At 62.9% G+C, this 20,654-nt stretch overlaps 2 protein-coding genes across 2 annotated transcripts; one reads left to right on the forward strand and one right to left on the reverse strand.

Annotated features, from left to right (window-relative positions):
• The first annotated feature begins 1,264 nt into the window (after positions 1-1,264).
• Positions 1,265-17,156, forward strand: ARHGAP4 (Rho GTPase activating protein 4). Its single transcript, XM_079910522.1, has 22 exons — positions 1,265-1,509; positions 5,422-5,629; positions 5,716-5,878; positions 6,079-6,141; positions 6,387-6,551; positions 7,138-7,266; positions 7,344-7,565; positions 11,436-11,537; positions 11,618-11,809; positions 11,895-11,979; positions 12,255-12,282; positions 12,513-12,615; positions 13,260-13,320; positions 13,397-13,474; positions 13,570-13,704; positions 13,806-13,911; positions 14,040-14,273; positions 14,361-14,452; positions 14,545-14,728; positions 14,941-15,033; positions 15,195-15,309; positions 16,485-17,156. The coding sequence occupies exons 1-22, from the start codon at positions 1,443-1,445 to the stop codon at positions 16,716-16,718; spliced, it is 2,859 nt and encodes a 952-aa protein (XP_079766648.1). The 5' UTR covers positions 1,265-1,442; the 3' UTR covers positions 16,719-17,156.
• A 375-nt stretch (positions 17,157-17,531) lies between these two features.
• AVPR2 (arginine vasopressin receptor 2) lies at positions 17,532-19,263 on the reverse strand. The gene is made up of 3 exons (XM_079910570.1): positions 19,224-19,263; positions 17,997-18,881; positions 17,532-17,805 (listed from the first exon to the last, which is right to left on the reverse strand). Exons 1-3 carry the CDS (start codon positions 19,246-19,248, stop codon positions 17,600-17,602), a joined length of 1,116 nt encoding a protein of 371 aa, XP_079766696.1. The 5' UTR covers positions 19,249-19,263; the 3' UTR covers positions 17,532-17,599.
• Between the last annotated feature and the right edge of the window lie 1,391 nt (positions 19,264-20,654).

A 20,654-nucleotide genomic window follows, 5' to 3' on the forward strand; every position in this document is an offset into this window, starting at 1 on the left:
GCTGGGGTCTGGCCTGCTCCCAGGCCGAAAAGCCCCAGTGCCCCGTGCACACACTGCAGCTTAGAGAAGGGCCTGGTACTGGGGGTGGGGGGCAGGGAACCGAGGAGGTATGTTTTCCCCTTCTGGGTGAGCGAAATGCTCACAGTTGAAAGCCAGGAAGTACCTGCGCAGACTCCCCTCCCTCCCACAGCTGCAGGTCAGGGTCACGTGTGCCCACATTTGCACAGAGCCTGACTTGGACATCCATGCACACACATGCCCGGACCCCTTGCACTAGCGCCTACAGGCCCGCCTCCCCTGGGCACGAGCCCAGAGCCTAACTGCCTTCGCCCCCGTCCCCACCATCTATACCCCAGGGATTTCCCTCCCACCCAACTGAAGACAGTTGTCCAGTCCGGCTGGTCAATTGCTACCTGCATCCTGCCTTCTCAGTATACTGGAGAAAAACCTGTTGGCCTGGCCTGTGACTTCGAGTTGGTAGAGAGGGGTGAAGGGAAACTCCAGCACTCCTGTCTAAGAGAGGCCCCAAGACGCCCCCAGGCTCAGTAAGGCCTTACTCTGAGAGTGAGGGAAGAAGGCTGCCCCTCCCCAGTCCCCTGGGCCTAGGACAGCAGGTGCAAGCTGCCGGGGAAAGGAGGCAGAAGAGTCTCTTCCGGCAGCAGGAAGTGGTAACCACCTATGAGGCAACAAGGCTTGTTCCTCCCCACAGGGCTGAGCAGAAGGGGAACCTTAGCCCAAGCCTGCTCTCTGACCTCCGCCCCCACCCGCTCCCCATGAGGGGGCCTGGAGGGAGTGAAGGCACGTTCTGTTCTCTGGTGCTGACCTCCCTTCCCACCTGGCTCTCCAGGCTCCTTGTGCTTGGGAAGGGTGGGCCCCATCTGATGTCCTGGGGATCTGGGGGAGGCAGGTGACCCAAGGGAGCCCAGGGTCTGGAGCAGCTATGGTGTCACTGCGCACTGGCATTCAGGGCCAATGGCCACGATGTGCAGTCTGGCAGTGGTGACCAGACAGCCTTCTGGAGGCTGGGGGGGAATGGCAGCCAGAGGATGCCAGCTTGCCGGGCACCTTGGGGCTCCCACACCGGCCCTAGCAGCCGAACCTTGGGCACAAGGCTGCCCGGGTGCGCGCCCAGTGCCTGGGGCGAGGCGACGGCAAGGCCCGGCCCCAGTGGGCGCGCGCGCGCGCGCGCGCACACACACACACACACACACACACACACACACACACGCACACCCCTTCCCCCCCCCGACCCCAGACCCTCTCGAGCAGTGCCAGGCCGCGCCGGCCGCCCCCGCCCCGCCCCGGGAGCCGCGCTGGGGGCGGGGCGGGGCGGGGCGGGGCCGGCGCAGGCTGCTGGCTGCGGGGGCCTCCGGTCCCAACGCCCGGCCCGCTTGCGGCCGCGTGGGAGCAACGGAGCTCGACGGCGCGGCCGCCCGGCGGCCATGGCCACGCACGGGAAGCTGCGCCGGGAGCGAGGGCCGCAGGCGGACCATGAGGCGCAAGTCAAAGGTGAGAGGGCGCGGGGCGCTCCCGGCCCAGTTCCCTACGGAGACCCCGAAGGTCGTGGGGGAGCTCGAAAAGACCTGGCCGCTGGCCCAGGGCCCGCTGCTCTCCCCCAGTGACCTCCGGAGGGGGCTGAGGGAGGGAACCCGCGCCCCCTGCCCGCCTCTCCACGTCCCTTTGGCCGCAACCGCCGCTGTTCCTCCTTCCTTCCACTCTCCCTCGCTCCCTCCCTCCCTTTGGTAGCTGTGTCCTCCTGGGTTCTCCCTGCACCTCACCTAAGGACTCCGAGGAGGGAAGGGGGCACCGAGTGCTCCCCCCAAAGTGGCATTCTAGCCACAGTGAAATGGAGCACCTTGACTTTGCTGACGGGGGTTGGGTAGGGGGTCCGAGAGCTTCGGTGGATGGATTTAGCGATGGCTTTACCCTAAAACCACTCCAGTCCCTGCAGCCCAGTCCCTGTTCCCTCCCTTGGGCGCTGAGGTGGCTCAGAGTTGAAGGCCACTGTCTCTGGGTCAAACCGGCACAGTGTATCTTGGCCTGAGGGATCTTGCGCCCTCTGCAAGAGCAGACCTCTTTGGGTTCTGATAAACACTCTGTGCAAATCGTATGCAAATCAGCTTTGCAAACTCTTAGTCGACTGCTTCTCTGGGTCTTATTCAGGGCGTGGTAACTCGTGCAAAGGGAAGCAGGCAGCGTCCAAGTGCCAGCAGTTTGAGGCTGTAACATTTTCTGGTGTCTTCAGATGTGCGACCCTGTATATCAGTCTCAATAGCTCAATTTTACCGATGAAGGAAACCGAAGCTCAGAGAGGAGCAGTGACTTGCTTATGGCCACTCCTATAGGTCCCAGGAGGTGTAATGAAATGAGCCTCGAATGTCCTTCCAGTCCATAGATGGAGATTCCAACGTCATTATCCAATACAAGCAATTTACACCAAAGTATGCTCGAGTCCTCCCCGTCTGGGAAGGGTGGCCTGCTGCCCAGAGCCAGCTTGAGGTGACCGTGCAGGGCCAGTCAGCTCTCCAAGCCTCCCCTGCAACATTCCTCAGATGGAGAGAATGGTCCGCAGCCGCATCCCCCAAATGTCATGCGGCTGAAGGACTTTGGAAACTCTTCAGTCAGCAAATGTGGGTCGTTCCTTCACACTGAAAAAAAATTGGGGTTTCGAGCAAGGCTGTCTTTTAAGTTGTTCCTTGCCTGCTCTGGGTCCCTAATGATTTTAGCTTCTGTTCCCCGTCCCCCCGCCCCGTGCCCCCACCCCCCCACCCAAAGAAACTTCCTACTATGCTAGAAAAACGGGATCACTGTCTTGACACCCGAAATTCTGAAAGGTCAGCATAGTCGTGGTTTGGGAGGCCATCTTTTCTGCTTTGCTTGTCAGCAGAAGTGAGACCGAATGCCTCACTCACAGGAAGTGTTGTTGAGGCCCAGTCCTGGCTCTGCAATTCAAGCATACGTGGATTCCATCCTTCCTTTTGCTAGATGTTTTGTACGCATCTGTTCTTTGCCAGGCCCTGAACATACAGTGCTGAGCACAGGAGAAGCAATCCCTGCTGTCATACGGCTCACAGGTCTAGTGGGGAGACATACAGTGAACAACCTATCACACAATTCATTTCAATTATGACGAAAACCACTATAAAGGGAGGGTGCGGATGTCAAGAAAGGGGACAAGAAGAGGGCCAGACCTAGTCTGTGGGGAGGTTGGGAAGGCTTCCCTGATGAGCGCATCCCAGCTGAGATCTGAGAGCTGGATGCCGACTCAGCTGCGAGCCTGGGGAGCCTGGGGAGCTCAGCAGGCACCGGCTCACTGTGCTCAGACCCTGCCGACTCAACGTCTGCCTGACGCCAGGCCCGAATCCCAGCCCAGGCTTGGCTGCACCGAACAGAAGAAATGAAACGGTTTGGTGTGCTGGCCCGTTGAGCACTGTTCGCTTGTAATAGGTCCCCCAGCGAACTGTCGCTCCACGAGGAAGGGGCAGACGCCAGAGGACAGTGAGGCAAGCCGGGACATCTCAGATCTTTCTTGGAATGAAATGAAATTTACTTTTATCCCCAAACTGTTACCCTGATTTAATGAAGACTCTCCTGATTTCAAGTGGCCTGGCCTCGGACGGTGTAAGGAGACTGCACTGGTTTCACCTGCAGGAAGCAGTCCTCGCCCAGGCTTCCATTTACCCAGCTTGACCCCTTGGTGGAAAGAGAGCGCTCTCGTTCAGTCACTGCGGTGCAAGCGCGGGGCGGGGATGGTGGCCCCTGGGCCTGTCACTGATCTAGTCCTACGGTGGAGGACGGTGGAGGGGCCGAGGGATGGGTGATGCAAGAGCCACATCTGGGGCGCCTGGAGTCAGGGAGAGGGACCCAGGGGCTGAGAGTAGGAAGGGGCCGTTCTCGAAAGGGAAATCAGAGGAGGAGACGCGGATGCCGAGCAGGCAGGACCCATGGAGGCTGCCACGTGCCCCACAGCCCGTGGGACGCCACTGGCGGGACAGAAATCCACATGGCACCAGTACCGAGCTGTTCACCGCAGAGTTCTTTCCGACAGCCACCCTGGGTCCTGCCACTGCCCACCTCCTCCCAGGCTGGCTGTCTGGTCCAAGCCCCTGACTGTCTTGCCTGGACTGGTGCGGTAGCTGCCACCTGGGCTGGGCACGTTTCCTCCGTCACCTGACCTCTGCCCTGGCTCCCCACGGCAGCCTGAGGGGCCCTGAGTGCGAAGCCGGACCCTCGTGGCTCTGCTGCTGTGGCTCCCCTCTCCCTCGGCGTCCAGCGGGGAGTCCTCCCCAACCACGGGCCTTGGCCATCTCCCCCCTCCCCTCGCCTGCGCAGCTCTCTCCAGCCACGCTGGCTCCACGGCCCCTCTGTTGCTTCCTTCAGCTCTCTGTTCCAGTGTTGCTTGTTCCTGACCACCTCCCGCTCTGTGCTGTCTTCTCAGTGCCACTTGTTCCGACACGTTCTAGCGCGTGCCTGTCCCCCTGCTGTGTCCCCAGGAGGGTGGGCACCGTGTCTCCATGTCTAGACTGACTGGGTGCATAACCAACATTATGCTGAATGAAGGAGTCATTTAACGTCCCTTTTTTGGACAGCAATTAGTAAGTGGTGACCCGCTTGCCAGAAGCCGAGACAGTGCGTTATGTCCCCGGGATGCCCAGGGCTCGCCAGTGGGTTGCTTAAGATCCTCATTCAGGCGGTTCTTCGCTTTAGGTCTGTGTGGGGAAAGTTGCCAAATCAAGTCAGCGATAAGGTGTCAGAAGCCAGCAGTGTGGGGAGCGGGGTGTGGCCCTCTCTGCCCGGAGGTGGGTAGTGAGGAGTCGGTACTGGGAACAGCAAACAGGCCAGTTGCCTCAGTCCTGTCACTGGTCAGCCTCCACCAGCTGGTCTGGCCCTCCCACTGGCGCTGCCCTTTCTCCCTGGGGCTGAGGGCAGGGTTTCCAGCCAGCGAGGCCGCAAGTTCACTGCAGGTTTGGCAGAGCGCCGTGGCCACCCCGCGCCTGCGCAGCCCCGTGTGTCTCTGTGTTTGCGGGGGCGGCCACCCTGCCTGGGGTCCTGGGCACCCAAAGGTCAGGAAGTGGCAGGGAAACCGGGGAGTCATGGGAAGCCCAAGTGCCAGGTGCTCTCCCACCATCCCAACCTGCTCCGAGCCTCCGGGACCCTCCACACTCCCTCTCGCCCCTGGCCCTTCGCAGGGCTCTGCCCTCTGCCTGGAAGGGCCTTTCCGTTCTTCCTTCCCGGCTGGTTCCCTTCAGCCTCACCTCAGAGGTCCCCTTCCTCAGGCCCGCCCCGAGCCGGCTGGACGGCAGACCTCCCGCAGCGCCGGGCCGGCCTCCCGCCCCCTCGGCTCTGCGCTCACTCCACTCGGCGGTGGGTCCACTGCCCCAGCCTGAGCTGCGTCGTACCCCCCCCGCCCCGCCCCTACAGAGATGCGCTGGCAGCTGGGCGAGCAGCTGCGCTGCCTGGAGCTGCAGGGCGAGCTGCGGCGGGAGCTGCTGCAGGAGCTGGCCGAGTTCATGCGGCGCCGCGCCGAGGTGGAGCTGGAGTACTCGCGGGGCCTGGACAAGCTGGTTGAGCGCTTCTCTGGCCGCGCAGGCCGCCTGGGGGGTGGCAGCCGGGAGCACCAGAGCTTCCGGTGGGTCCTGGGGACTGGCCGGTGGGACGACTGCAGCAGGGCCTGAGGCCCCGCTCCCCGTCGGTCTGAGTGCCCGTCTCCCCCAGGAAGGAGCCGTCCCTCCTGTCGCCCTTACACTGCTGGGCCGTGTTGCTGCAGCAGACGCGGCAGCAGAGCCGCGAGAGCGCGGCCCTCAGCGACACGCTGGGTGGGCCCCTGGCCCAGCGCCTGAGTCACATCGCGGAGGATGTTGGGCGCATAGTCAAGAAGGCAAGGCCCCTGCCCTGGGCACGGGATGCTGGATGGCCTCAAGATCTAGCGAGGGCAGCCCGTGGGTGCCCGATGCAGAGGTGTCACGGCTGGGAGGGCCCAGGAGGCCGGGGGGCGTCGGGCAGAGGGTGGCCGCCGCTGCGGGATGGAGGTGGGTGTTGCACTGGGGCAGGACTGTGCTCAACTCCCCTCCCCCGCAGAGTAAGGATCTGGAGCAACAGCTGCAGGAGGAGCTCCTGGAGGTGGTGTCAGAGCTTCAGACGGTGAGAGCGCCGCAGGGCCCGTCCGAATCAGAGGGAGGCCATCACCTCACATCTCCCCGAGCCAGGCTCAAGGAGAGACCTGGGTTTCGAGGACCGCGAGCGCGGCCCTCTCTCCCTGCTCTGGGCACTGGGTGGTTGGGCAGAGCGCTCAGGTCCGAGTCCCGGATGGGCTGGGATGGGGAGGGTGAGGGCTGGCTGCGGCCGTGGCCTTGAGCAGGGCTGCCTGGCCTTGGGCCTCCTTGCAGGCCAAGAAGACATACCAGGTGTACCACATGGAGAGCGTGAATGCCGAGGCCAAGCTCCGGGAAGCCGAGCGGCAGGAGGAGAAGCGGGCGTGCCGAAGTGCCGGCACCGAGGCAGGGCCCCTCCGCAAGGGCTCCCTCAAGAAGGGAGGGCGGCTGGTGGAGAAGGTGGGCCTGGGGGGCAGCCGTCTGTGTCCGGAGGCTCTGGCTCCTGGGCTTTGTCCTTCCGAGTCCCGGCCCTGCAGGGAGGTGGTGTGCAGCAGGAAGGCGGGGCTGGCTCTGGAGGGCTCCCCAAGCTGGGGTGGTAGACAGAGCGGGCAGGAGAAGAGCCACTAGGCCCGGGACAGCCCGCACGCTCCTAGCTGGTCTCCCCCACCAAGCCCCGCTGGGCAAAGAGAAATCTGCTGCCGGAAGCCTGGGGGCCCTTCCACCCACCCGTCCTTGCCTCACGCAGTGCTGTGAGATTGCAGACAAGCGAGCGGACGTGTCGAATGGGTGACTGAGTGACAGGAGGGGAGGAGGAATGTTTGAGGCGGTCCCTGAAGAGAGGATGGGGACGCTGAGGCTGCCAGGGTTGCGGAGGGAGGACATCATGACTTCGGGGCCAAGTTGTTTGAGGGACCTGGTGGGACAGCGGGTGTAGCTGTCCGCGTGGGGAAGGGAAGGGAGAGAGCATGTGTCGCGGGTGAGGGCTACATGGGAGGCGGAGCTGGGGCCGCGTGGGTGATCCTGGGGCTTGTGTGGTCCTGAGCAGCGCCATGCCAAGTTCTTGGAGCACAAACTCAAGTGCACAAAGGCACGCAACGAGTACCTGCTCAGCCTGGCCAGCGTCAACGCCGCTGTCAACAACTACTACGTGCGTGACGTCCTGGACCTCATGGACGTGAGTGCTGGCGGGCAGGCGGGGCCGGGCGCCTGTGTGCCGAGCCTGCCCGAGCCGTGTCCTCGCTTGTCCCCCAGTGCTGTGACACGGGATTCCACCTGGCCCTGGGGCAGGTGCTCCGGAGCTACACGGCCGCCGAGAGCCGCACCCAGGCCTCCCAGCTACAGGGCCTGGGCAGCCTGGAGGAGGTGGTGGAAGCCCTAGACCCTCCAGGGGACAAGGCCAAGGTGCTGGAGGTGCACGCAGCCGCCTTCTGTCCCCCGCTGCGTTTCGACTACCAGCCCCACGAGGGAGATGAGGTGAGGGTCTCTGCCCGCCCCTTCAGGCAAATGCTTTGTGTTTTCTCGTCTTCATTGTGATGGTAGCTTGTTTCTCAGACCCTCCTTCAGTGGCCTCAAGACAAATGAGGCTCTGCGGTTTCCGGACTTGCGTTTGGAGCCAGCAGACCTCCGCGGCTCAGGCGAAGGACGCGCACACACACCCACGCCCCCCGCAAGGGCAAACAGCCAGGATGCCACTGGTTTTGAGGCCAGCTGGCGGGTGGTATATAGCTGTCCGTATACTCTTTTTTCGACGGTTCTATGTACCTTAGACGTTTCATAATGCAAACTTGCGGGGAGAGAAACCATGCAAACAGTAACTTATAACTAGGCATCTTTTTTTTTTTTTTTCTTTTCTTTTGGGCCGCACCACACGGCTTGTGGGATCTGAGTTCCCCGACCAGGGATCAAACCTGTGCCCCCTGCAGTGGAAGCTCAGAGCCCTAACCACTGGACCGCCAGGGAAGTCCCCACTAGACATTTTTAAATGCACCTCCGAGCTATTCTTTTGTTTACCAGTTTATCCTCGTGAACATTGTGCAGGGGCTGGGGTTACGCTGAGCTTTTACTTATTTAATATGTATTTTGACCAAAGTCATATCGGAAGTCAAACGTTACTCAAGGCGTCCAATGGCACACAGCCCTTCTCTGACTCACCCGTTCCGTCCCTGACTCCCACTCCCCAGACGCAACCCCTTCCCCATCTTCTAGCTGCTGCTTCTGCTGCGAGCAACGCGGCAGGTGCTGCTGGCGCTTCTGCGCTTCCAGAGGCCCTACCGGCCTCCTTCGTGGCTGACTAGGGCTCCTCCCCACATCACCACCTCCCAGTGCTGTCGTCTCCGTCTTCCCCTCACACCAGGTGATCTCTTCTCTTCAGAGCTCTGCCCTGGAGCCGTCCAGTCCCGGCTTGCAGGCCTGTGAAGTCCAGGACCTCCCTGCCCCATCGTCCTGAGCATTCCTGCCATTCTCTCCTGCGTTGGACCGTCTGTGTCCCAGATCCTGTGTCTTCCTCTTTCTTGGTTTATTACCCTTGTTTGTGTGGACATCTTTCCCCATACTTTCCTGACTTCGAAAGTCTGAAAAAATGTCTGTATTCTTTTTTTGTTTTGGGTTTTTTTTTTTTTTGCGGTACGCGGGCTTCTCACTGCTGTGGCCTCTCCCGTTGCGGAGCACAGGCTCCGGACGCGCAGGCTCAGCGGCCATGGCTCACGGGCCCAGCCACTCCACGGCATGTGGGATCCTCCCAGACCGGGGCACGAACCCGTGTCCCCTGCATCGGCAGGCGGACTCTCAGCCACTGCGCCACCAGGGAAGCCCCAAATGTCTGTATTCTATCCTTGAAATTGATTGGTAGTGTAGCTGGGTATAGAATTCAAGGTTGTAGGTGAGAAGTGCAATGCCATTCTGATTTCTGGACTGTTGCACGTGACCTGCAGTTTGTCTCCCTGAAGCCTTTAGGATGGACTCTTTCCCTCGTGTAAGGTTTTATGATGATGTGCCTTGGGGATCCTTTTCCTTCATGGTGCTGGGCACCCAGTGGGCCTCGTCACTATGCAAACCTGTGTCTCAAGGTTTTGAGCTCATTTTATTCCTTTGGTAATTTCCTTCCCTTAATTTTCTTTTCTCTTCCTTTCACGAATTCTTGTAATTTGATGTTGAACACCATGGACTGACAGTCTAAGTTCCTTATCTTTTTTTTTTAATATAAATTTATTTATTTATTTTTGGCTGCGTTGGGTCTTCGTTGCTGCGCGCGGACTTTCTCTAGGTGCGGCGAGCGGGGGCTACTCTTTGTTGAGGTGCGCGGGCTTCTCATTGTGGTGGCTTTTCTTGCTGAGGAGCACGGGCCGTAGGCGCGTGGGCTTCAGTAGTTGCAGCACGCGGGCTCAGTAGTTGTGGCTCGCGGGCTCTAGAGCGCAGGCTCAGTAGTTGTGGTGCACGGGCTTAGCTGCTCCGCGGCATGTGGGATCTTCCTGGACTAGGGCTCGAACCCGTTTCCCCTGCATTGGCAGGCAGATTCTCAACTACTGCACCACCAGGGAAGCCCTGATTTCCTTATCTTTCATCTTTCCTATTTCTCATCGCTATACCTTTTCATTCTGCTTTCTTAGATATTTTTTCGACTATTTCTTCCTGCCCCTTGTTGAAATTTTTTTTAATTTACTTTCATATTTTTTTGTTCTTAAGAGTTTGGGTTTGTTTTCCAAATTCCTATTTAAAATAGCCCTTTCTTCTTGTTTCATGGATACAATACCTTCTCAAATCTTTCTGAAATGTTCATTCCTTTTCTTGACATTTTCCCCCGGTTCCCTGCCTTTTCACTGTTTGCTTGCTTTGATCAATGTCTTCCACGTTAGCGCTCTCCCTCAAATGGCTGCCGGTTCTTGGCCGTCAGTTCATATTTCAGAGGAGGCACTGAAGAGAGGTGCCTTACGTATCTGATGTGTGTGAGCAGAGCTTGGCAGCAGTGGGTTTCCCCCCAGGGTGGCTGGGCAGGGACTCCGATCATTGCTGTGAGGGACACCCACATCACGGGGAGCTGGGGGTGTCTCGGTAAGAGGGTGCTAGAAAGGACTCCGAGGACTTGGGCAAGGGTTAGGGGACTTGGGGGAGGGGCCTGGCGCTGGCTTGGATGCTGTCAGGAAACAGGGGTAACTCTGACAGGGTGTCTTAATAAATCTTATTGAGAAGACGGGGCAGGGGTGGCTAAAGGGAGGCTAGAGCTGTCATCAGTGAGGAAGGAACCGTCCCTCACACTAGCTGGGACGCGCGGAGGTTTGCTCATTTTTGTGCCTTGGACAAGGTTTTTGCTTTGGTCTGTGCTCAGACACGCTGATGACTTTTTTTTATCTTCAGCCGTCATGGCCACAGTGGCTTTGTCTGACGTTGATGCTCTGTGACATTCCTTATGTCCAACAGGCCCACACTGAGGCACAGCTCTGAGCTCCTGGCCAGCCCCAGATGGCGGCGGCTGCTGTGTTCTCTCTCATCAGTAGGGACTTTCGTCCCCTTCCTCAGCAGTGACTAGTGTCCCTGAGTCCAGAACCCCTCTGATTTATCCTTTCCAGAGAGTCAATTTCTGGTTTTCTGCCCATTATGTGGGCTTGAGGGGGTGGGTCTTCTAATGTCAGTGTTTTCTAGGGCCTGGATAGAAATTTTATAATCGTGGTAAAATACACATAAGACTCACCGTTTTGTCCGTTTTAAGTGCACGGTTCAGTGGCATGAAACACCTTCACGTTGCTGTGCAGCCATCACCACCGTCCGTTCCCCAGAACTTTTTCATCTTCCCCAATGGAAAATCTGTCCCCCTTAGACACTAACTCCCCCCCCCCAGCCCATGGCCCCCAGCATCTACTCTCTGTCTCTAGGAATCTGGCTACTCCAGGCGCCTCCTACAAGTAGAATCATGTCCTATTTGTCCTTTTGTGACAAAAGGCTTGTTTCACTGAGGATAACGTCCTCAGGGTTCACCCATGTTGAAGCATGTGTGAGAATTTCCTCCCTCTTTGTGGCTGAATAACGTTCCATTGTATGGAGAGACCGCACTTTGCTTGTCTTTTCATCAGCTGCTGGACGCTTGGGTTGCTTCTTCCTTTGGGCTGTGAGGAGTAGCGCTGCGGGGAACGTCCGTGCGCAAGTCTCTATGCGTGCGGGTGTGCGCCTTCCCCTTGGGAAGGTGTCCTTGCCACGCTTCAGATCTGGCTGTACGCAGCGTCGAGGCTGGTGATCCTGTGCATCGGCGGCCAAGGCAGCGAAAATGGGCCCCAGAGACCTCGGTGCCTGCTGCCCAGCCCCACCCTGCGTCTCGGGCGTGGCCCTCAGCCGCCTGGATGCTGCCCTCTGCAGGTGGCTGAGATCCGGGTTGAGATGGAGCTGCGGGACGAGATTCTGCCCAGAGCCTACAATATCCGGAGCCGCCTGGACCGACAAACCATCGAGACGGAGGAGGTATGGGTGACCCGGCCTGCCCTCCCCCTGCCTTCTGACTTGGACTCCCTGTCCCTCACCTGTCCCCACTTCTTCCCCAGGTAAACAAGACGCTGAAGGCCACCCTGCAGGCCCTGCTGGAGGTGGTGGCGTCGGAAGATGGGGACATGCTCGAGTCCTTCCAGGCCAGCCCCTCCACCGAGTCCCTCAAGTCCACCAGCTCGGACCCAGGGGTTCGGCAGGCCAGCCGGAGGCGGGGGCAGCAGCAGGAGACCGAGACCTTCTACATCACGGTGGGGAGGCGGGGCCAGGAGGGCGGGGGGCCGGGGCGGCCCAGAGCTAGGACCAAAGCCTTGGACTCTTCCTGGGGCTTCCTAGAAACTCCAGGAGTACCTGAGTGGACGGAGCATCCTCGCCAAGCTGCAGGCCAAGCACGAGAAGCTGCAGGAGGCCATTCAGCGAGGTGGGCCCCGCTCCTGGCCCCCTGAGCCCCTGCCTCGCCACCCCCAGGGCCGGGAGCGGCCGCAGCTTGGCGCTCCTCCTGGGTCCTCCACCCGGCCCACGTGCTCTCCACCCAGGGAGGGTGCTTGGCACGCAGGGGATAAGCCAGCGAGGATCCCGGCCCCTGTCCCGCCTTTTGTCCTGTGGCCGCCCTGGGCCTTCAGGTGCCCTCTCCCTCTGCGGGGTGTTGAGGAACCTCCCAGCCCGAGAGACACACCAACGTTTTCTCCTCCCCAGGTGACAAGGAAGAGCGGGAGGTGTCTCGGTGAGTCCTTCGTGAAGGACCAGCTCGTCCCGAGGAGCTGTGGGGTCCCCACCGCCCCTCTCTTTGGGACCCGGCTCTGTTGCTCGTCCTTCGGTGGCCTGTTTCCCACTTTGCCCAGTGGGTTCTGGAATAGCTCGCGAGCTCCAGCATGCTGTTTGGCTGGGCCAGGGTGTCGGGGCAGCCTAGTCTCCACACCCACTCCCCTCAGAGCCAGCTCCTGTTCACGACAGGACCCAGTACACACAGAGAAAACTCCAGAAGAGCCGCCTTCCCCGCCCCAGCTCCCAGTATAACCAGAAGCTCTTTGGGGGAGACATGGAGAAGTTTATCCAGGTACTTGCTTTGTGTCACCCGCCAACCAAGTGCGGGCCCCTCCCCGCTTCTGCTCTCCCTCCAGCCCCGGGGGCTGCCTGTGAACCCAGTAACCTCCGCCCCGGCCACCGGTCTCCTCCTGGGTGGGCCTTTGTCGGGCCTGCACTGGTCAGAGGGCACGTCCCTAACTAGTAACGGAAAGCCTCGGGTGGCAGCGATTTTAGGGCTGAGGAGTTGAGTTAACAGAAGCAAGAGTGTCCACGGGCCCCACTTCTGGGTTACGAGAGAGGAAGTAAGGGAAGCAAGAAGGATCAGAAAAGAAGAAATCACACTGTTATTTGCAGGATGTGATTCTGTATGTCACGGTTCAAAAGAATCAACAGATTATTTAAGTGCACAAATTTTGGGTTTCACGATGTTACTTGATTCGAGGTCGACATACGGAGTTCGATGGCATTTCCACATGCCAGCAATAAACAGTTAGCAGGTAAAACGTAAGGCGTGGCCCGAGACGGCACCAGGGATGTCGGACACCTGGGCATGCATCTCGCAGGCCTTACTGCTGACCGCATAACGCATTAAGAGAAAATAAAAGCGAGTGAGTGGTGAGGCAGGACGTGCTGTGTCCACAGTGGAGGGAACACCCTCTCTGTCCCTGTCCCCAGAGCTCCGGCCAGTCCGTGCCCCTGGTGGTGGAGAGCTGCATCCGCTTCATTAACCTCAACGGTGAGTAAGACCTGGGCCCTCCTGCCGCTGGCCTGGCACCCGATCCTGCGCCCACCGGCTCTCCGTCCTCCCGCAGGCCTGCAGCACGAGGGCATCTTCCGGGTGTCGGGCGCCCAGCCCCGGGTCTCGGAGATCCGTGACGCTTTTGAGAGAGGTGGGGACCGGCGGGGCCGGGGGTGAGGATGGGGGTGGGTGGAAGAGCCAGTGCCATCCGCCTTCTCGCCCCCTGCGCCACCGTGTCGCCCTCAGGAGAGGACCCACTGGTGGAGGGCTGCACCGCCCATGACCTGGACTCGGTGGCAGGTGTGCTGAAGCTCTACTTCCGGAGCCTGCAGCCTCCGATATTCCCCCCGGAGCTGTTCAGGGAGCTGCTGGCTTCTGCGGGTGAGGCGGGGGTCTGAGGCGGGCCCTGGGGGGGGGCCCTCCCCGCTGGCCTCCACGGCTGCGCTCACGCCTTCTCTCCGGGGCACTGGCCTCGGCCGCAGAAGCGGAGGCCGCGGCGGAGTGGGTGGAGCATGTGAGCCGCCTCCTGGCCCGGCTGCCCGCACCGGTGCTCGTGGTCCTGCGCTACCTCTTCGCCTTCCTCAACCAGTGAGTACCTCTCGGCGCGGGGGGAGGGGGGGCGAGGGCGGCTGAGGGGTGGCTCTAGCCAGCTGCTAGTGGGGGTGAGGGGACACCGGGCCGAGAACAACCTGCCTGTGACCCACCTGTGCCCCCAGCCTGGCCCAGTACAGCGATGAGAACATGATGGATGCCTACAACCTGGCCGTGTGCTTCGGGCCGACGCTGCTGCCCGTACCCGCCGGGCAGGACCCGGTGGCCTTGCAGGGCCGGGTGAACCAGCTGGTGCAGACGGTCATTGTGCAGCCCTCGCGGGTCTTCCCGCCCCTGGCCCAGCTGCCCGGCCCTGTCTATGAGAAGTGCATGGCGCCGCCTTCTGCCAGCTGCCTGGGGTAGGCTCTTCGTGCTGCCGGGAGGGAGGTCCGGCAGACGGGCGATCCCTCGTGCGCTCATCCGCCTTGCTCTGCTCTGCACTGCAGGGATGCCCAGCTGGAGGGCCCGGCGGGGGAGAACGAGCCGGAGCCGGAGCCGGAGCCAGAGCCAGAGGCTGGGAGCCTGGCCCCGGAGGACGGTGAGGGGGGCGGGAAGGAGTGCCCCACCCTGTCCCCGCCCTGGATGCCCACTCCACCCCTCCCCCACACTGGGGTCCCCTCTTTTCCCTAGACCCGGAGGGGGTTGTGGAGGCCGTGGCCTGCTTTGCCTACACGGGCCGCACGGCCCAGGAGCTGACCTTCCAGCGGGGGGACGTGCTGCGGCTGCACGAGCGGGCCTCAGGCGACTGGTGGCGGGGCGAGCACGCCGGGGCCCGGGGACTCATCCCCCATAAGTACATCACGTTGCCGGCGGGGTGAGTGAGTGAAGTTGGGGCCCTTCCTGGGAGGCTCTCCTTTCACCCGGGCTTCTGGCCCTTCCCCCGCCCCGAGTCCCCGCTTCCGTAGGCCCGGGGTGGCCCAGAGTGCGCCTTTCTGACCACTTCTGGCCAGCGCTGAGCCCTCTGGCCCCCAGACCCCAAGCGCAGAATGAGCGTTCTAACAGGCGGTCTTGCCTCTCTGGCGCCAGGGCAGAGAAGCTTGCTGTGGGCCAGGGGCTGCCGGCCGCCGGGGAGCTGGTGAGCAGCCCAGAGGCCCTCCCGGCCATGGAGTTTGTCCAGAGGTGAGCAAGGGGAAGACTGCTTCCGGGGGCCCTGCCCGCCCACCCCAGGCTGGAGGAGGTGGAGAGGGACCGGCCTCACTGTTCCCTTTCCCTTGGCCACACCCTGGACTGGGAGAAGCCTCCCCAGGGCCCCCGCCAGGCCCACTGTCTATGCCCTGCAGGCCAGAGCCGTGCACCCAACCCGAGGCCCCTCTCGGCACACCCGGGGGCCCCTCTGGGCACAGACGGCGCTGCTTGGTCCCAGCATCCCCGGAGCGACATGTGGAGGTGGATAAGGTGAGAGCTGGGAATGGCCGTGTGGCAAGTGGGGGGCACCTCTCAGGGATGGGTCTCTGCTTCCCCTTATGAACCGGACTCTTCCCTCCCAAGGTTCAAGTCTGACCTTCCTGACCTCAGACCAGCCGGTGGAGCCCAGCCTAGGGAGGGGCAGGCCGGCAAGGGTGTGAGTGCAGTGGGGAGGGACGGGCCTGGAGGCAGGGTAGAAGGGAAGGGGACCTGGGGCTCTCACATTTGGGCTTCATGTTCGGTTCCTGAGTGGGACGCAGTGAGTGGGACAGGCTTCAAGGCTGGCATCTAGAGCCAGACTAGGTGAAAGGTGGTGATGTGGCAGGCGCTTGGCGAGCCAGGGAGGATGAAAGGGGCAGGTGGACAAGAGGCTGAGGGAGGTGGCTGACTGGGGAGCCAGGCGGGGTCGTAGTTCTTGCAGGGGGAGAGAGCGGGTGCCGGATGCGGCCGGGGCCAGGGGTGCAGCCTGGGGACACCCGGCTCCCCTCTGGGCCCAGCGCACCCCACTGTGGGCTCCCAGTGGGCACCGCCGGGCTGAGCCCCGGGAACCGTGTGAGCACTTATCACTACATCTGGGGTCTGCCCAGATAACCCAGGATCGTCTCCCCATCTCCAGATCCTGAACTTATATCTGCAAAGGCCCTGTTTCCACACAGGGTCCCAGCCCAGTGCAGGGTGGGGGGCGGGTAGGATGTGCACGTCTCTCCAGGGGCATTTCAGCCCCTCCTCCCTGGGCTGCAGGGGGCCACTGGCCCTGGAGGTCCAGGCACGCTGGTGGCCCCCGAAGCCAGGGGATGGTGGCTGTGATCTCAGCCAGGGAGAGAGTGGGAAGAGGAGGGGGACCGGGGCCCAGCCAGAGGGGCTCCCATTTCAGGGCTGGACTGAGGATTGCTGTCCCCGGAGGAGACGGTGACCGCCACACCGAAAGTGGCAGGAGCGAAACCGGGCAAGGGAGGGGCGACAGCTGCGGGGCCCACGGAGGGGAGGGGCCTGGGGACAGGCGGTGGCCGAGGACTTTGTTTCAGGGGATGGAGGAGTTTGGGCAGCGGAGGGTAGGAGGGCCTCGCTCCTGGGTCAGCTGGCGCCACTGACCTGGGGGTGGGGGACTGGCTGGCCAGGTGGAGGCCGCTCGCACCGACGCCCTGCCTTCCTCTCCTCCCCGCCAGGCCGTGGCGCAGACCATGGACTCTGTGTTTAAGGAGCTCTTGGGGAAGACCGCCGTCCGTCAGGGCCTCGGGCCGGCGTCCACCATCTCCCCTGGCCCTGGGCCCCGCAGCCTGAAGACCGTGGCCTGCGGCCGCCCCGGCAAGAACAAAGGCTTCTCCCGTGGCCCTGGGGCCCCAGCCTCACTCTTGGCCTCCCAGCCCCAGGACCTGGACTCACCCCTCAAGCCGCACTGATGTGCTACCGGTTCCTCTGCAGGCCCCGCCCCGCCCCAGGCGGCCACGGGGGAGACCGGCCGGGCTCCCCAGGCCCTTTGCTTCTCCCTGGTCCTGTGCAGCATGCTTGCTCGTGACCGTCTGCAGAGAGGAGGACGAGGCCACCCCAGCTCACCCCTGCCTCCCCCGCCCTGGCTCAGGCCCCTCTGGGAGGCAGCCGAGGAGGGAGGCTGGGGGCAGCTGGCCGTGAGGGCTTGTCGCTGGTTGTCGGGTGCCCGGTGCCCTTGCTCAGCCGAGGGTGCCAGCCTGGTGTTGGCGGCCATTCATAAAGGCCTGTGCATTGACTCCCCGACGCGAGCCAGTTCTCTGTCTCGGTGGGGCTGGGAAGGTGGGTACAGGGCCAGCCTCCTGGCACCCCAAAGATGGCAGGTTGGGAACAGCTTCTGCGGGGGGTTCCTTGGCACAGGGCTGCCTTTGAAGGCCTGCGTGGCGGGTTCTAGAGCCGCTCACGTGTCTGGGTGCGGGAGGGCTCTGAGAATCTTTCCGCGCTGCCCCCGCGCCCACCGTTACCCTGATCCAAGGAGACTCGCCAGGTGGGAAATGAGCTGGAACTTTTATGACGGGGAGAGTCAGAAGGGAGGGCAGAGGGGGACTAGAGAGGCGGGGAAAGGAAGGCCCCCGGCCCCACCCCTTTCTTCCTCCTGGGCCCCCACCCCCCACCCCCCGCTCCCGGGACCTCCGTCAGCCGGCAGGGCAGGCACTGGTTGGGGTGGAAGCCATGCGCCGGCCCCGGACCCTGCAGCCCACCGCCGCAGCCCCTCCCTACGCGCGATCGCGGAGCCTGTCCCCGGGCAGGCGGCTGAGCTTCGTGGAGCCTCTGGAAGGAAGGCGCCCCTCGTTTCTCAGGAGGAGGTGTCCCTGGCCAGGAAGGAGCTGGCCGTGGCACAGGACTCCTCGTGGGGCCCCAGGCCGGGCGGGGCGCGCGTCCAGGCGCAGCAGAGCAGGCTTCGCAGCTCGGAGGAGACGCTGCGGCTGAAGGAAGCGTAGATCCAGGGGTTGGTACAGCTGTTGAGGCTGGCCAGCAACATGAGCAGCACGAAGGGGGGCCCTGTGTGGTGCAGGGGTCTGGGCTGGGGATGAGGGTGCCCAGGGAAGGCCGCGACCCACGTGCCACCCAGCGGCTAGCAGTGCACATCAGCTCGCGTCCGCTCGGGAGCCCACGGCTGGGGAGGGGAGGGGCCAAGGTGTGTGTGCAGCCAAGCCTGAGCGGCCCCCACGGCTCGAGCCACGGCCACACACCTTCCCGAGGTGCCTCCGGGTCCCACGCTGCCCACAGCTGCACGAGGAAGAAGGGCGCCCAGCACAGCACGTACACTATCACGATCACCAGCGTCATCCTCACGGTCTTGGCCATGGCCGCCGACACCCGGGCTCCCTCGCTGGGACTGCCCGTCCGGCGCCCTCCGCGGCGCCCCCCGGCCCTCTCTGCAGGCCCCGGCGCCAGGCTGGCGTGAATCTCCCGAAAGATGAGCACCTGGCAGGCGGCAATGCCCAGGGCAGGTGCCACGAACACCATCAGGGCGATCCAGGTGACGTAGGCGCGGAGGCCCCAGGGCTCAGCAAAGCGGGCCCAGCAGTCGAGGACACCGCTGCCGTCTCCCACGTCACGCTGGGCGAAGATGAAGAGCTGGGGCAGGCTGAGGAGAAGCGAGAAGGCCCAGGCCACCAGCACCGGCCGGTTCCAGCGAGCTCCGCCTCCATGGCGGTGTGCCAGCATGGGGCGGCAGATGGCGCGGTGGCGGTCCAGCGTCATGGCCAGGATCATGTAGGAGGAGGCATACATGCCCACCATCTGCAGGTACTTGACAGCCCGGCACAGGGCATCGGGCCCACGGAAGCGGTCGGTGGCGTCCCAGGCCAGCTGGGGCAGCACTTGGAACAGAGCCACAGCCAGGTCGGCCAGGCACAAGTGGCCGATGAAGACGTGCATGGGCGCCCAGCGGCCCCGCCGGCCCCGCCGCACTAGGGCACCCAGCACCAAGCCGTTGCTCAGGGCCACAGCCACGAAGACTGTGGAGAGCAGGGCCAGCTCCGCCTGGGCTAGCAGCGGGTCCCGGGCGTCCAGCGGCTCCTCCTCGCTGCCGTTGCCGGGCGGCGTAGGTTGGGAGAGGGGCCGGGGCACAGCTGGGCAGCGGTGGGGGGAGAGGCCTGAGTTAGGGAGTGTGCTCTGCAGGGGAACCGAGCCCAGGGAGCTTCCCGCTGGTCAGGCAGAGCTGGTGGCCTTCTGCTTCCCTCCAGCCTCCCACTTCCTGGATCCGCATGTGGTGGGGAGGGAAGGGCAGCCCCAGCCCAAGCGAATACATAGGGCCATGTGCTCCCCTCCCCGCACCAGCAGCCCGGAGAAGTGGGTGAAGGAGGTCTCTGAAAGGGGCTTCTTGGCTTCATCCAACCCCGCCCGGCCCACCTGGCTCATCCCAGTGGAGGAAAGGGTGGGGGGATGGGTAGGGACAGTGGCTGGGACCTTACCCGACGTGGTGGACGCCATGACCATGGTGGGGCGGGCAGGAGTCCTGAGCGCCTGGAGGAGACGGGGTGGCGAGCTCAGCCTCCCACCAGAGGGGCCAGCCTGGCTGCCCAGAGTCTCCGGATAGGGGTCCTTAGAGAGCTGCCGGGGTGGTGGGGTGGGGGTGTGTGCGTGCGCGTGCATGTGTGTGTGTGCGCGCGCGCATGCGTGAGTGTGTGTGTTCCAGTGATCGGGCACTGGGGGTACATCCTTAGCCTAACCAGGGTTGGTGAGGTCTGGCCCCTGAGAGACATCGACCTCGGAGCCCTGCTACACTCCTCCCAGGACTAGGCAGGGGAAGCTGGAGAGAGGGACAGTCAGACAGATGGACGAACCAAGCCTATGACCTACCTAGGCGGCCCACAAGAAGCGAGGCAGACAGATAGACCCCCCCCCCCGCCCTGACAGAGGCCAAGAGAGGTGGCCATCGGAGGGCTGGGGACACGGTGGGAGGGCTGGTATGCCCCCGTGTAGCCCCTTACCTGGCCGGGCTCCCGGGCTCCTGGGCAGCTGGGCGGCAGCGGGCGCAAAGGTGGCCCAGGAGCTCAGATCAGCGCTCCATCGCCTGCCCCGCCCCAACCAGGCCTCTGGGAGTGACCTGCTCAGGAGGGGACTTCCTCCCCCTCCCCCATGAGCCTCCCGCCTCTGGCACAGGGAAGTAGGCTCCTGGCCGCCTCTGCTTCCCTTCCTGGCGACAGCCATCCCAGGACTCCGTTCTCCCCGCCAAGGGGGAGCCGAGCCCTCCAGAGCTTGGCTTAGCTGCAGCCGGCTATCTGCCACCACCCGCGCCTGCCCCCACTTCCGCAGGGCCCCCTTTATTAACTCGTGGGGCTGCGGAGCTCTGGGCGATGACTTAGTTCAGCGTGTCTATAAGTGGGGAAACTGCGACCGGAGATGGGTGGGCCCGGCTCAGCGTCACACAGCTTTCTCGTGGCGAAGCTTGACCCCCCCCTTTCCCAAGCCAGGCTCCTTCTGCCCCTCTCCGGGCCTGGGCGAGGCTCTCCCGAGGTCCCCACTAGGCAGAAGGAGGGCTTCTCCCCAGCCTGCGAAGGCCCCACCCGCTCCTCAATTAGGCCGCAGGAGATGAGGGACGGGAAGGGGGGGGCGGGGTCAAGCTGGGGCTGAAGGTGTCCCCGAGAGATCCAGCTTCCTCCCCAGACTGTGGGAGCCCGGGACACCTCCACGCTTTTCCTCCTCCCACACCTGTCCTAGGAGAAGGGGGCTCAGAGCTTCTGCACTGACGCATATTCCAGCTCCTCTCTCCCCTCCCCCCACATACGCCGCGCGCGCGCTCCTGTGCCCTCCCTCCCTCCTCTCCTCTCCAGCCCATCCTTTTCCCCATCCCAGGCTCTCCCCACCCCCACCCCAGCTCCTGCCACCGGCCCTGGCCTCCC

The sequence above is a fragment of the Stenella coeruleoalba genome (genome assembly GCF_951394435.1).
Source record: "Stenella coeruleoalba genome assembly, chromosome: X".
Lineage (NCBI taxonomy): Eukaryota > Metazoa > Chordata > Mammalia > Artiodactyla > Delphinidae > Stenella > Stenella coeruleoalba.

What these genes read in the sequence shown, in the direction of transcription:
- ARHGAP4 (XM_079910522.1), top strand. Translation starts at nt 1,443, where the DNA reads ATGGCCACGCACGGGAAGCTGCGCCGGGAGCGAGGGCCGCAGGCGGAC. An exon ending in TTGGGCGCATAGTCAAGAAG is followed by an intron (nt 5,879 to 6,078) that starts GCAAGGCCCCTG and finishes CCTCCCCCGCAG; the next exon opens with AGTAAGGATCTGGAGCAACA. An exon ending in GACATGTGGAGGTGGATAAG is followed by an intron (nt 15,310 to 16,484) that starts GTGAGAGCTGGG and finishes CCTCCCCGCCAG; the next exon opens with GCCGTGGCGCAGACCATGGA.
- AVPR2 (XM_079910570.1), bottom strand. Translation starts at nt 19,248, where the DNA reads ATGGTCATGGCGTCCACCACGTCGG. An exon ending in CATGGCGTCCACCACGTCGG is followed by an intron (nt 18,882 to 19,223) that starts GTAAGGTCCCAG and finishes ACCGCTGCCCAG; the next exon opens with CTGTGCCCCGGCCCCTCTCC. An exon ending in CCCGGAGGCACCTCGGGAAG is followed by an intron (nt 17,806 to 17,996) that starts GTGTGTGGCCGT and finishes TGCACCACACAG; the next exon opens with GGCCCCCCTTCGTGCTGCTC.